The sequence below is a fragment of the Pygoscelis adeliae genome, unplaced genomic scaffold (assembly GCF_000699105.1).
Source record: "Pygoscelis adeliae isolate BGI_AS28 unplaced genomic scaffold, ASM69910v1 Scaffold14, whole genome shotgun sequence".
Classification (NCBI taxonomy): domain Eukaryota; kingdom Metazoa; phylum Chordata; class Aves; order Sphenisciformes; family Spheniscidae; genus Pygoscelis; species Pygoscelis adeliae.
Genome location: NW_008825109.1, coordinates 8,350,372 through 8,365,026, shown reverse-complemented (window position 1 = coordinate 8,365,026; position 14,655 = coordinate 8,350,372). Strand labels below are relative to the sequence as shown.

Below are 14,655 nucleotides of genomic sequence, written 5' to 3'. Positions count from 1 at the left end.
CTCAATCACAGTTAAACAGAAGGCAGTATATGCATGAAATTGTTCCTCTGCAGCATGGCTTCATTGTGAAGCCCAATCTTATCCAGCCTTTTTTTGCTTTATTGCCAATTTTTTGCTATCTGGTGGTAGCAAACCAGGTACCACCTGGTACTGTGTGTTTGGTACCACTTGCTTCTGTGTTCTTTTCTTACTAAAGCAGGCATAAGATTGTCAGATTGCAGTTCAGTGAAAGGATAAGGGAACTCGAGGAAAATCCAGGAGATCTTGAATGTAGGTTGGATAGGTGATGATAATAGTTGATGTATCATAGGTCAGACTTTCAGAGGTAATGCTCAGATTTATCTTTAAATATCTAGATTACTTTAAGTGGAAAAAGTGAAGTCTACAATAACTTCCAAAAAAAATTGTATAACCCCATCTGAAAAGTCAGAATTCTTAAGTATTAAAAACCACTTTTCTAGCACTCTTTTGAACCTTTGTAACTACATAAACAGCATAGGAATTATAAGAAGGAAAGTGTAGGAAATGTCTCGCATTCTCCTTAGTGTTTATAATTTTTATTGACTTGAGTTACTCTTTTTGACTTCGCACTTTTGTCCTTTGATACAAGTTAATAGTGTTTATAAGTCCTGGTGGAATCCAGCCAGAAACTGTAAGCTCCTCTGGGCAGGAGCTCTGGCTTTGTTTTGCAGAGCAGAAGTGATAACACTCCCCAACACAAATCCTTACTATCTTGCCAAAGGGCAAGCCAAAATCTGCTGACTTTCCTTTGATGGAAGAAGGCAGGCTTGCAAGTGTTACTATCCAGGAGCAGTAAAAGTTTTATTTTCAAGGGAGTCTGTCTAGGGAATTATACAGCATTTTTCCAATGTTTTCCTCTCATCCTGGTGTAAGGGCTCCTAGGTATGAGTGTCTGGGGCATGTCTTTTCCAACTGGTGATCCATTGTGATGTCAATAGAGATCTAGACGTGCCCAGTCAATTTTTTATTTTCTGCCCAGTAGCATTTCCTGTATGTCAATAATAGTTTTTTTTACTTAGAGGGTAAAAGGGGAGGTTTTTATTTCTTCTCTTTACTGCTTCTAATTTATGGTATGTGATAGCTTGGGATTGAGAGTTGAAACTACTTCAGAAATGACCTTAGAAGTTTGGGAGACCTGATTACAAAGGTGCACTGACAAGCATGGTGTTAGCAACTTTGCTAAATTTGCAGCGTGTGTAGCACACAATTGAAGATCAAGGAAGTCTAGAATTAACTTCAGTGAAAAATATTGTAAGTCAGTTTGGTTAGAAGAACATTTGTTCTGTTTCAAATAAATTTTACTGATGGTTGCTTGTCTGGTTTAACGCATTATATTGGTGCAGTTTCATGGGCGACTGCATGAACTGTTCAGGTGCTTTGGAACTTCAATGAGGGAATTAACTTTTTTTTAAATTTTAAATTACAAAACTTCTAGGCAAGTTTGTGGTAGTTTTAAGCTTTTTGGTTATATTTATGAGAAAACCTTCTCTCTTCCCCTCATCCTATCCTGAGATTAATACTGGAAATCGAGTTATATACAAATAAAGACCATTTATTTCCTTTTACTATGAATCTGAATTTTTCATATAAAACTTAAGTATAGCTTTTGTGTAAAAGTTGCAAAAGGGCTAGTTTAAATTTGCTGTGTTAATTTTTTGTATAAAATTGAGTTTGCCATAGCTGGTACCTAATGGTGCATTAACGTCACTTGGTTCTAGAATAATGTAATGGGGAAAAAAATCAATCCATTAAAAAAAAATAATAGGTTTTTACACAGGAAATACACTGTGCTTGCAGTAGTTGTAAAAAATATTATTAAACTTAGTGTTTGACATGTGACTAACAACTGTACACCCACAAAACTGGTTTGAAATGTAAGCATTAAAAGGAAGGATGAATCTTCTAACATGTAAAGTGTTCTTTTTAAAATACATATATGTATGTATACACAAGCACACTAGAGGGCTTTTTTGTCTTTCAGAGATATAACAACAATGAAAGGTACCATTGTTGCTCAAGTTGATTCAAGTGAGTCTTTCCAGGAGTTTTGCAGTACATCATGTTTATCCTTCTATGAAGATAAACAGAATCCCTCGAAAGGAGTTTTGAATAAATCAAGATGCACTATCTGTGGTAAACTAACTGAGGTCTGGTTGACTTTTTTTTTCCTCTACGTTTCTCAGTAATGAAAGTATTAATAACTTATATTCTGAAATAAGAGAACTTAAGGAAATTTAAAATATGATTCAGTATTTTCATATGCAGTGATATATTAAGATACACAGGCTTAATATTCATGAAGAGCCACTGAAGAAAGAATTCAAAGAGGTTAATATTTGATTTTTGTTTCAGAAACTTGACATGCCTTTTGCTGATATCTTGTAGCTACTGTCAACAATTTTATTAGGCATAGAATCTTGTAATTATAACCCAGATCTCCCACGTAGAATTGCTGTTGAAAAAAGTCAAGACTTACTGTATTATTTATTTTTACTGTATTTTTTACTTTATTTTTACTGTATATTTTGAAAGATTATGCAAATGTTTTTAGAGATATGTAGAATAAACATAATTTAAAGTTCTTATTAATGTGTTAATTTACTCTTGATGCCATTACTGGGCCCACCATAGTTCAGGCTATGACTTCACACAGCATATGTGTCTGGCCAGTCTTTATATGCCATGTTGTTAGCCTGCAAACTGAGTATTTTATAAAATTTCATAAACTGACCTTCTGCTCTAATATGCAATTATTACATCCTTCCCTGTGATCTTTGCTTCTAGACTGCAAGAACAAATGGATCCAAGACTTTTTCTAGAACTTTGGAGACAACAGAAACACCAATTTCTGTTTCTATATTTCATGGTCAATTCAAGCATCTCTGTTCTTAAATAGTGAGCTAGTATAATCTGGTTTTAGTTATTGTACTTGAATGTAAGACTTCTGGCTTGTCTGGTAGTTTCAGGCAACTTTATGCTTGTGTGGTGATAGAATATGTTTTTTATTTTTATTTTTTAGATTCGCCATGAAGTTAGCTTTAAAAATATGACTCATAAGCTGTGCAGTGACCATTGCTTCAATAGATACAGGATGGCAAATGGTTTAATAATGAATTGCTGTGAGCATTGCGGGGAGTATTTGCCCAGTAAAGGAGCTGGAAACAATATTCTTACTATTGATGGTCAGCAGAAAAGATTCTGTTGTCAGAACTGCGTTGGTGAATACAAGCAGGTAATTACTACTTTACCTATAAATTAAAGTTAAATAAACATTAATACTTCTTAAATTTATCCTGTTATTCATAACATGGTTTTAATTCTCATTAGAAGTCTTAAGTAACAAAGACTTCTAAAAATGAAATTAATTCCAGTGAGGGCAGACTAGCCAGAATGGACCTTTTACTACTGGCTTTTTTTGATGTTGCTGTAATTGCAATACCTATTTGTTATTAATGAAAACAACTTTAAAATTAAACTTTCTGTCCATAATTTGTTTCTTTCTAATGGCTGTATCACTTAGAGTATATTAATAGCAAGCCCGACCCACAAGCTTACTGGTCCTTAAATTATCTTTTTTAGATCGAAAAGCTTGCTTGTATGCAATCGAAACATTAAAAAATGTGCAGAGCATACAGATGGGACATTGCTGTGAGAATGCTCTAACTGGTTACACATTGGCTGTGTACCTGTACTATGTCTAATCTCCTTCACTGTACAGCACAGGATTTTGAAATTTATCGTTACTTTCATCCTTCCACATGTTAAATGTTGTGCTTTTATTTTCTTTACTTGGTTTGTTTTTTATTTATTCTTAAGACCGTTAAGACAGTAATAATTGTGGTGGTTAAAAATAATCCAAACCAAGAAATCTGATGCTGATGTCTTTACATACTGCAGAGCCAGCTTAGCTCTGAAACATTGCTAATACTGGCTGGAAGGTTTAAATGTTAATCACAGTATTTATGGTATAATAGGATAGCTCTGAAATATTAAATATTTGGGGGGGGATGTGCAATTTGGGGAATTTTTTTCTTTGGGTTTTTTTGCTTGGTACATTCTGCTCTGAGTTTGTAGGGGTAGTGTTATGAAATATGAAAGTACTATTTTACTAGCAAGAAATTTCTTTATCTGCTTTTGAAGTTCACACTTGAATATGTGAGTGGCCCCAGTGCTACACATTGCTTTGGGTTCTTTCTTCATCTCTTTCCATTTTTAAGAAACCAATGATCCAAGAGAAGAGGGAGTGCAGTGCTGAATGTTTTCAAGTTCTTTAATGTTGCATCATGTATGTTTGTATTTTCTCTTTGGACATTCAGTTTTGATACTTTTGGGGATGGCTGTTCTTGTGTATATGCAATGTGCAAACAGCAAATCTGGAAAGTGCATATGTAAACAGCGTAACTGAAAACGTAACATAAGCGTTATTCTTTTGTCACAGCTATACCAAAAGGGACAGGATAGGTTTCCAAGATACTAAAAACATAGTCATGCCCAGAAGCCATGGAAAGACTTGAAGAAACGTTGAATACTGTCTCTCGAAGAAACAAAAAGGCATGAGAGTAACTTTGAACTTGAGACATTCCCACACAACCAGTATAACATGCACTGCACATGGAATTATGAAATGAACGTGGAATTTTGAGAGGTCGAATGATAAATCTGTACTTAACTCTCATTACAGTCTGTACTCTTATTTGTTCAGATATTTTTGTATTTTGTGTTTAGATGTGTATTTGAGAATGAGAAGGATATGGGTAGCAAGTTGTATGTTCTGGTTTGATTTGGGGCAGAGGAGCAGTTTGCAGTACCTGGAATCTTCACAAGTAGCGTTGAGTATTGTGCATTATTGTGAGGATCCTTAAGAGAACCTTTAAAACTGAGACACATTGTTTTGGTGCATTCAGTTCTGACAGCAGACTTTATTTAAGCAAGTTCTTAATTTTTTGTGGAAATACTTGGTACTGGGGAACTGTAATAGGCTGTGAGAAGCTTAATTCTAGTGCTCATGTGCATCTGGTTTGGAGTGGTGATTAAGTGTAATTCTTAACTGGTAGGTTTCAAATGTTCCTGGAGTTTGGGGGTTTTGGGGTATTTTTGATATTAAGAGAAACTCAAGCTATAAAATTAGGAGTGTGGTAGCATATGTTGTTATAGGTGCCAAAGTTGCTTAGGACACAATTATTTGAGAATATTTAGTTGTCTAGCAGGATTTATTTAGGTTTGAACTTCCATTTACATTAAGGTTTTTTGAACTGAATGTATTCAAGGAATTCTGTTTTTATAAAAGGAATTTAGACTTTTTGGAAAATGTCACTGACAACTCATTGGACCACAATTGGTAAATTTTAGGTTGCCTATTCAGTCGTAACAATGTTTTCTTGGAAATTTTTTATTAGATTTTGCTTTTAAAGGAGAAGTGTTGAAGGAGAGAATATGGAAGAGTTGCTATTACATACTGAAATAAAAATGGTATCAATAATATAGGAAAAGTTGATGTATCATTTGATTGCAGCATTGTGTTGTACAACTGATTATCATGTGTCACAATGGTTTTAGCAAATGTTTTCTTACAAACAGTTGTAAAATACATAGGTCTTACCAGTACGAGTTTTGTATTAAGCAGTTCATATTGTAAATGTCATACACCTATCAATATGCTATACATTTGTAGTAGTAATAAATGAAAACTGATTCTTATTACTTGTACCTATCTATATACTTCATCCCTATTTTTTTGAATAAATATTACACTGATTTGAACAATTAATTTCCAATAACTTATCATGGACATTTTTTCTTCCTGGAATGATAAAATTAAAATTGTGGGTAACAAAAATTACTGTGGCTCTTGGAATGGCCACTTGAGTGCAAATAATCCATCGGCTACAAAGGGTTTCTTTCCTCTGCTTTAGACCATTGGTGGGAGTAAGAAACAGTGTTATTCCTGGGATGGGGAGTAGTTTTTTTCTGAAGTGCCTAAGTCACCTTTCAAGGTGATGGATGCACTTAGCTTTCTATGTACCAGTTTCAGAACCTGCTTTAAAATGGAGACACAAATACTCATGAATGTTGCATCCTGTGTTCTGCTTTTCTGAGAGGTGATGGCTGTTCTCTTAACTAAATCTGAGGTAATTACAGAGCTTAGGTTTCTTTCATATTAAAAAAGCTATGAAAAATAAATAGATTAATAAAGTGTGTAAGAATTAAAAAAAAAAAAAAATTAAATGGGCATAGCCTAACTAATGCTCACTGTGGTTATGTTGCAAGAGCATGTTATTTCCTGATGGCACAACAGCCGTTCATGAAGACAGCTAAGTGCATGTCAAGCTTTTTTAAAAAAGAGAAAACAACAGTAAAATCCTTCCTCCAAAAATGAAATCACGGTGACAATTCAGATAAAATGTCAAAACAAAACCCTTATTGGAAGTGGTTATTTTTTTTTTTTTAAACCTGAAGACGACAACTACTTCTAGATTGTAAATTACTTATCTGTTGCACTGAGGTTCATACTCTTCACATGTAGAGGGGCAAGAGGGACTTAATGATGCTAAACAAAATGAATAAAACAAAAAACAATGGTAGCAGAGAATGAGATCATATCTGACAAGGAGGTGGCTAAGTTGTCTATGTAATTGTGCAAATGCTGAAATATTTTATTTCTTTGAGTAGGCATTTCATATAATTAAAATGAGAACTATTTTAAAAAATACTTTTAGTGATTCATTTAAAACTTAGTATCTGTGCAACAAATTGAAACAGACCCCAAATATACCTGCCATGAAGACACATTAACCAAAAGCACATACATGTGTTGTTTCAGTGTTTCTGATACCATTACATATTTTCTGTCTCTACTTAGTCAACTTCCTTTTCAAGGCAGTTGCAGTGTTGTTTGTGTCCTGGTTTGCTGGATTCGGGTACAGCTTGGCAACCTTGTTCTAAGGAACAAGTGAATTCTGTGACTTGGCTTGTGCAACCAACCATACCTTTTAATTTTTAGCTGTTCAACTAAGATAAAGTGGAGCCTGTGTCTACTCTTAAAAATACAGTCTTTAACTGCTTTGCTTAGTGGCCTGATCAAGTCCACAGTGCTCTTGATTCTGCCATGAAAGCATTTAATGCTTTACTAGTTTAAAATGTTCCTTTACTTTTTTTTGCTTTGTCTCCTTAGCTAAAATCCTTCTTGTTAGAATATGACCTGGGATTCGCTTGCTTTGGGCGCTTCTTAAAAGTTACGGTCTTCATGTGCTGTCAAAAAAGGGGGGAAGGAGCTCTGGCTATTTCTTCATAGGCTTCTTAATAGCTCTGGAATGAAGTGAGTACTGGGGTGAATGCAAGCCAAAGAGTATTTTCCTAATTGGAGAGGATGCTTGCAGTATCTTTTAATCTAGTGAAAATTTTCCTTGATATTTATACTGAATAAAAGTGCATTTGATTGACTTCCTTAATTAGATGAAGACTTACTACTGAATGTGTTTCAAGACTAACCAGGCTATGCCATCCCTTTAAGCTGTTCACTTATAAGCAATAGCAAATACCCAACCTAGGCAGTTGTGCTTCCTTGTTTCGAATTCTGGTCCTTGCCAAACTGCTTTTGTGAAACTCTTAAAACTCATTTCATCTGCTTTGTCTGTGTGCAGGGGTTTAGGAGCCTTCACTGTATACCATAATATGCATATCAGTTCTGCAACTTATGATTCATTGCTTATGTAGAGTTCGTATTTAGTCTCACAAAATGTATTATTATCTACTGGTTTAAATCTCACTGAATGCTATACTAGAATGTCTTGTCACATAGTACTTCAGTGGAAGCATCTAGGGTTTTCAACTTTGTCTTGTCCCGTGCAGTGTCTGTTCTTTTTCTGTGCTTCTTTGCTGTTAAGACAGATCTTCCCTTTTTATTTCAATAGTACGATTAACTATAAAATCTGCTGCTTCCTGCTGTTGTTACTGCTTTGTAAACTCATGTTTCCAAGTGTCTGCTTCAAGAGTAAATACTGTTGACAAAACCAGTAATTGTGAGAGTTGAACAGCTCCTTTATGTTGAAATATTAGAAATACTGACTTTTCAATTTTTATTTAAATTTCTGGTCGCTTTTAAAGAGAAGTTCTGTGGTTTCAGCCAGTTCAAACTGTGGTTTAATAGTGGAATCTTTTCCTCATGGTAAACAACTTCCTTCTCACTTCAGGTAATACTTAGTTTGGTATTAAGTAATCTCTGATAATAGTGAAGTCTGATACTATGTACACTTCTATAAAAAGCTAGATACTTTTTACCCCATCTACCATAGTTATTGGGGTAATGACAGAAATCTTCATCAACCAAGCAATACTTAATTCCCCTTCCTTCCTGCTTAGTGGTGTGGGGTTTTTTTTGAGGCCTCTTGGTATTTATACCTCCAGTTCCTTGCGCCTCTGATGCAAACCAAGTCCTTCTAGAAACTACCTGTTCTTCTACCTTTTCTTCTACCTTTTATTTACTCCTGTTTCTGGAACCATTTATTTTGCCATTTCTGCTTTAAATGTAGAATTTGCTGCTCGTCAATAAAAACTATATAATCAGCTTCCTTAGGCACCTGAATATCATTCATAGTAAGTGTTCAGGATGTTGTTTTGCTGATATTTTAGAAGATAGCGAGATAGGTACATCAGAGATGTTAAAGCAGCTTTGTGGTTTTGAAGAAAAGTACTGATGGCAGTCAAAATTGTGAGGTGTGATCTGTGTGGGAGCACAGGAAATTCTTAGGAAGAGGAAGCAAGGAGGTGATATGACTAGGTGTCAGAGTTAGGATGGATATAACCACATCCGTGCGTTGTTGTACCTGGAATAATTGGACAGGATTGAGGGGAAGAGGGAGAAAAGGCAAAACAGAAACAGCTGAAATATGAAAGATTGAGTTAGTGTAAAAGTAACTTGCTTTTTGAGGCAGGGGAAGATGGTATTTTCAGCTCTGCTTTTCTTGAAGGCATGAAGGCAAGTGTCTTGAGAGCAGGAACAAAACTGGCAAAAAGAGGGAGCACTGGCAGTTGGAGATGCCAAAGGAAAGTTACGGGATGAGTTATTGATTTGGCTGTTTGCACAGTTCAGCTGATGGAACGTAAACACAAATCACTTGGTGTTCAAGGGCCACAAAAGCAATTACTTCAGCTTTTGCTCTTAAGACTTGGGCAAATGCTTTTGAGGTGTTACTAATCCTAATCTCTTTTGCTGGAGCAGGGAAGAGTTTACAGTTGTTATTCTTGGGGGAGAGATGATTTGGGTGCAGTATTTCAAAAGACTATAAATAATACGGTTTCTTCTTTCTTTGCTGTTACAGATTCTGCTGACATCTGGTTCTTTTCTTAGACGTGCGTGTTGCTTCTGGACCCATCTGGACCACGCTTCTTTCAAATAAATCTGAAGTAGTTTAGCTGCTATTTTCTTGATTGCCTTACTAATGGATCTCTGTTATCATAGAATTCCATGTGTGAATATCTCTGCTTTTCTACTTACAGAAAATGTCTATCTTCTTACCCCTTTACCTTTCTATTTGAACACAGGTTGACTGTGTTTCTGTCCCAGAATATTCTTTTCTGGAAGCTTTCCCGGTATTTATCTTATTTCTAATCCGAAACTGTTACTCTCTAAAGCTACCAGAGAGAAGTTTGCCTGGATTGAGAAGTATGTACCCATCTATTTTACCACAGACCATATGAGTTTAACTGCAAAGCATTTCCTTCAACCGGAAACATATCTTTGGGCTGCTACATAGCATTGTAGCAATCGGCTGGTATTCTGGTGTTCTCCATCTACTGGCACTTGCATGTGAGAAGTTGTAGCAAGAATGCTCTCTTACACTGCAGGCATGTTCCTCATCCTGCTCTTTGTCCTTCTGAAGGCACATGAAGCAGATCATACTGCTTTTTTCAGTCAAGCATAAAAGTCTGTAGCACAGATGCCTACATGCAAGGCACTAATAGATTTATTGAAATACTCTTGCAGCCGGAAAGTTAAAGAACAGAGACTTTCGTTAGTTTCAGTTGCAAACAGAAGTGATGCTTATTTCTGAAATACTGTGAAATTACAGTATTTGTCTGATACTTATTCTGGGGCTTGATCTTCCTTCTTAGTAGGACGTATGCAAGAAGAGCTCTAGACTTCAGCTTTCGTGATCCTTTCAGTAAGATGTAAAGGAAAATCGATTCCGTCTAAAATGATTGTTGCTGATAATGGCAAGAATAAAAATTCCTCTTTTACTTCCAGGAATTTGGATTTCTGTTGCAACAAGACTTGTATTTCTGGAATACATCCCATTCATCTGTTTTGTCTTGCATCTTGATAGCCACTTTTGTAGTTGCCAATTTGAGTTCAACGCTGTCCTAGTGGACAGAATGAAGATTTGAAATGTATATAGACCTAGTAACTCGTAAGAATTTTCAAATCGCATGAAGTGTTTTATAATACATCTTTTCTCAGTTATCTATCATGAGATACCTATCATGAAGTAGACCTGATTTCTAGGATTAAGTCTCTAATAGGGTATACAAACAAGTCATGAAAGAATGAGTGCGTTTAGAATCAAATACAATAAGAACAGAAGAATATTCACGCTTCTGCATTTACCTTAGACTTTATGCTTTGGAAGAGGTCAAATATGCAATGGGATCTAGCTAAAATGAGATCTCAATGAAGAATCCAGGTGGAGTAATGAGGGAGAGGTGTAGTCAGACTACTTTGCATCAAGCTTCCTCTCAGAGGGCACTGGGCCGTTATTCTCTAGAAATTTTGCCTCTGGATTAACTCAATTTTTTTGTACCTAGTAATCTAACTGATACAATTTTCTTTACTAATTTGATAACAGTGTTTTTACTTAAAATTTTCCTTAAAATAGCAGCCCTTAAACTAGCAGCTTCGGAGAGAAAGACTTGGGTGTCCTGTTGGACAACAAGTTGAACAGGAGTTAGCAGTGTGACCTTGCAGCAAAGATGGCCAACTATATCCTGGCCAGATATCACAGAATGCTTGAGGTTGGAAGGGACCTTTGAAGGTCATATTGTCCATGCCCTTGCTCAAGCAGGGTCACCTGGAGCAGGTCATCCAGGACCGTGTCCATTTGAGTTTTGAATATCTCCACGGATGGGGACTCCACAGCCTCTCTGGGCAGCCTATTGCTACACTTCTGCACTTCTGAGACTTCATTTGGAGCACTGTGTCCAGTTTTGGATTCCACGGGATGAAAGGTGTTGACATACTGATGCAAGTTCACCAAGGTGAACTACCAAGATGTTTAGAGGGCTGGAGCACATGACATAGGACAGGCTTGGGAGACCTTAGTTTATTCAACCTTGAGAAGGCTAAAGGGGGATCAGTTATCTAGTGGGAGGGTATAGAGAGGACAAAGTTGGACTTTTCTAAGAAAAGAAGTGCACAGTGGAAGGACAAGAGGCAACAGATGCAACTTGAAAACAAGGGGAAACTTGATTTAGATAGAAGGAAAAGCTTTTTTTCTGTGAGGGTGGTGAAATCCTCCAGGGAGGTTTTAGAATGCTCATCCTTGGAGATGCTCAGATTTGACTGGGCAAGATCCTGAGCAACCAGCTCTGGACCTGCTTTGAGCAGGAGATTGCACTTGACCCCTGGAAGTCCCCTTCAGTCTACGTGATTCTATGATTCTGTACTTCTGAAACAAAGAATGAAGCAGTGATAATTAAAATAGAGAGTCAGGAAGTTTTGTAATTTTTTTTTTTGTTCCCTCTTTACTTAGTCAGTAATGGAGATTTTGGTATTCTTTGTTTTGTTTTTCTCTCTACCAGTGAAGTTCGTTCTTTTGTCTCCTGACATGAAATACCAACAAAATTGACGCAGCTTTACATTTTTCTTAATTTCTTTTCTGAACACCCACTTTTCCTTGACGATGGTTAAAATATTCAATTAAAAAGGAAAATCTTCTGTAGTAAGAAGATGAGAACAGCTGTTCTGGTTCAGATCAGGGATAGAGGCTCTGGCAGTGTATGTAAGTGGGCATGCAAGGAAGAGTAAGAACAGGGCAGGTACTTCAGGTATTTTCCCCTGAGCATTCTCTTAGCTTCTGACTCTCTAGAGTCTAGTCAGGGGATCTCTTGAACTTTATGCAATAATGTTCATGTGTGCTATTTTTAGTGAATCTCTTTAATAAGTGCTTGTCCAGTCTCCTTGCAGTCCCCATGATACTTCAATGGTAGATAAAATAAGCAGTTTTTCCATCCATGATGCTCTTCGCTAAGAATTTCTGCTTACCTGCTGTTTGTTATGTGAAGAGCTGTCTCCTGTTTTTTGTTTTGAAACGTCTTCTGTTGATATTCATATGATTTCCCATAGCTGTTAATATTAGAAAAGACAATGAACAGGTGATCCACAGTGCCCCACATTATACCGTTATTGGTTCTGTCATTATCCTCTTAATTTACCTTGTTTCCAGGCCAAAAATCCGTACCTCATAAGAATGCTCTTCAACCCTATGCATTACTGTAGTTCTCCTTAGTTTTAGTGAATCTTCCGTTTATTTATTCCAGCTAGAAGGGTACTTCTAGGGAAAGGATTCTCAAATCTTACTTTTTCTACAAATGAAATTAATACTGCAGATTCTTAGAGATGAAAGACAACATGTTGTGATGAATGTGAGGGTAGAAATGTAAATTACCCGAGAACCTTGAGAAGAGAGAGTCTAATCTGGGAATTTGACACTTTAGATGTCCCTGCTCACTGCGGGGGGGTTGGACTAGATGATGTTTAAAGGTGCCTTCCAACCCAAACTATTCTATGATTCTAAGAGCAAGAGGAAATTCTTGGTGTGCATTATGGCTGTGTAAAAACATAGGGGATAGTATAGTATGAGGTTCTCTGATGTTGTCAGTGGAGGACGCATTTGAGTTAGACTACTAAAATAAATGTTTGAGACGTGTATAATGCTGATTAAAGCATACCTGAAAGTATTAATCTTTTTTATAATAGTGGTGTACTCGGTTTTTGAGTGGGTTTAATATTCAAATATATAAGTTTAGGGAGTGCTGACAAGAATAACAAAAATGCAGGAAAAAATTCAATTTGAAGGAGATGATGAGTACGAGGTTTTGGGAGCAATAAATTTGAAGAGGTTTCAGGCCTTTTAATTTTTTTTTTTCCTTCACTGGTGTCCTATTACCTTCATTTGTGTAACAACATGTTTAAACTTCAAATAATGCAGAAATGCTCAAACACTTCTTGGTTGCTGTGACAAGAATAAAGTGAGAGCTTTGCTGTTATGCTTTTGTTTCTACCCACAGAATCTTCTGCATCCTTGATATGTTTTTTGGAAATTCATGTTCTTTGTAGTGTGTATAATTTAGACCTAGGTTTGCTAGGTTATTACTAGATACTGGTAAAGTTTCTTCTTGTTGCTTTTAAGTCTGAAAGATTTAGGGTGAAATCAGTAAACAACTCCAGTATTATAAGTATGTTTGAAATTCAGAAGTGATGGACATGCTGCTGCACTGTACTTTGTGTGCATGATCCTTTCCTGACGTTAGTTAAATAATGAGACGCTTGAGATCATGGTTAGCAAAAGCTATCTCTACTTCCAAGGGATTTTTGTCAAAACATGTAGTCTGTTGACACAGTGAGTCTTTTCTGATTATGCTCTGATCAGTTTACTATAAATTCATTTATTACAACCTGTATTTTCATCTTGCTGTCTCTTGAAGTTGTCATGGCCTCAGTTTGATTTCTGCGTCCGTGTGTCCCCCCCTTCAGACCTAGAACTTGTGAAAGCTTCACTTACCTGTGCATTGTTTTCTGATGATATTCCTGAATGCTCTTTGTTAAGCTGTTTGTCAGCATATTTGCATCAGTGCTTCTAGATTTACATTTTGGTTTATTCTAGAGGTACTAAGGGTATTTGTGCATTCAGGTTTTTTGATGGTTGTTGTCCATTAGGCTTGTTCCAAGAAGTCAAGTCCTTTGTAAATTGTGACCTTCTGTGTTCTCGCTGGTGATATGACTTGAAGTATTCTTGACATCCTGCTTTTGTCTATTAGCCTGTCAGAAGAGATGAATGTACATTGGAAGAATAGCTCCAACTTACAGAACAGTATAATTGCTGCATTTTTGATCTTAGTACTTAGTGTGAATTTTGTCAATATTGTGGCTGATTAGGAGGATTATTAGGTGCTAGGTAACATTTTTAAAGGCAAACAGAAAAAAAAGAAGTAAGACGGGAAGGAAGGAACCTGGAGCTATATAAAATACCCTCCTCTAGGTAGGAGCTTATTATCTTGACACATACTCCTTTTTGGAGGATATCCACAGCAAAGGTTTCATCAAAGCAACATGTGGAAATTGTGAAGTTGTGTGGTATTTTGAAATTTTGCTGGTTTCTGCAAGATGCTACACCCAATTTGTGGCAGAGGCATGTGTATTTGTATGTTTTTATGTACTGTTTTTAATATAGGGAAGATGATACATGTTATAAAACCATTAAGTTTCTTCTCTGGCTGGCTGTAAGACTGGATTTAGCTAGTTCTCGAATGTAAGTAGTTAAAGATAGGAAGAACAAAGATACCCACTGAGGCTTCTGTTACTCTGAACAAAGTGAAGCACCTAGGAAACATGCTTTGCCTTTCCTTCCCCCTTCAGTTCTT

The 14,655-nt window shown here is 36.3% G+C and overlaps 1 protein-coding gene across 1 annotated transcript in view; it reads left to right on the top strand.

Moving 5' to 3' along the window:
• Positions 1-14,655, top strand: part of ZMYM2 (zinc finger, MYM-type 2) — a 73,984-nt gene that overhangs the window by 11,874 nt on the left and 47,455 nt on the right. The window contains exons 4-5 of the mRNA XM_009327784.1: positions 2,003-2,168; positions 3,041-3,253. Of these exons, the coding sequence (XP_009326059.1) occupies positions 2,003-2,168; positions 3,041-3,253 (379 nt within the window). The remainder of the gene's footprint in view (positions 1-2,002; positions 2,169-3,040; positions 3,254-14,655) is intronic.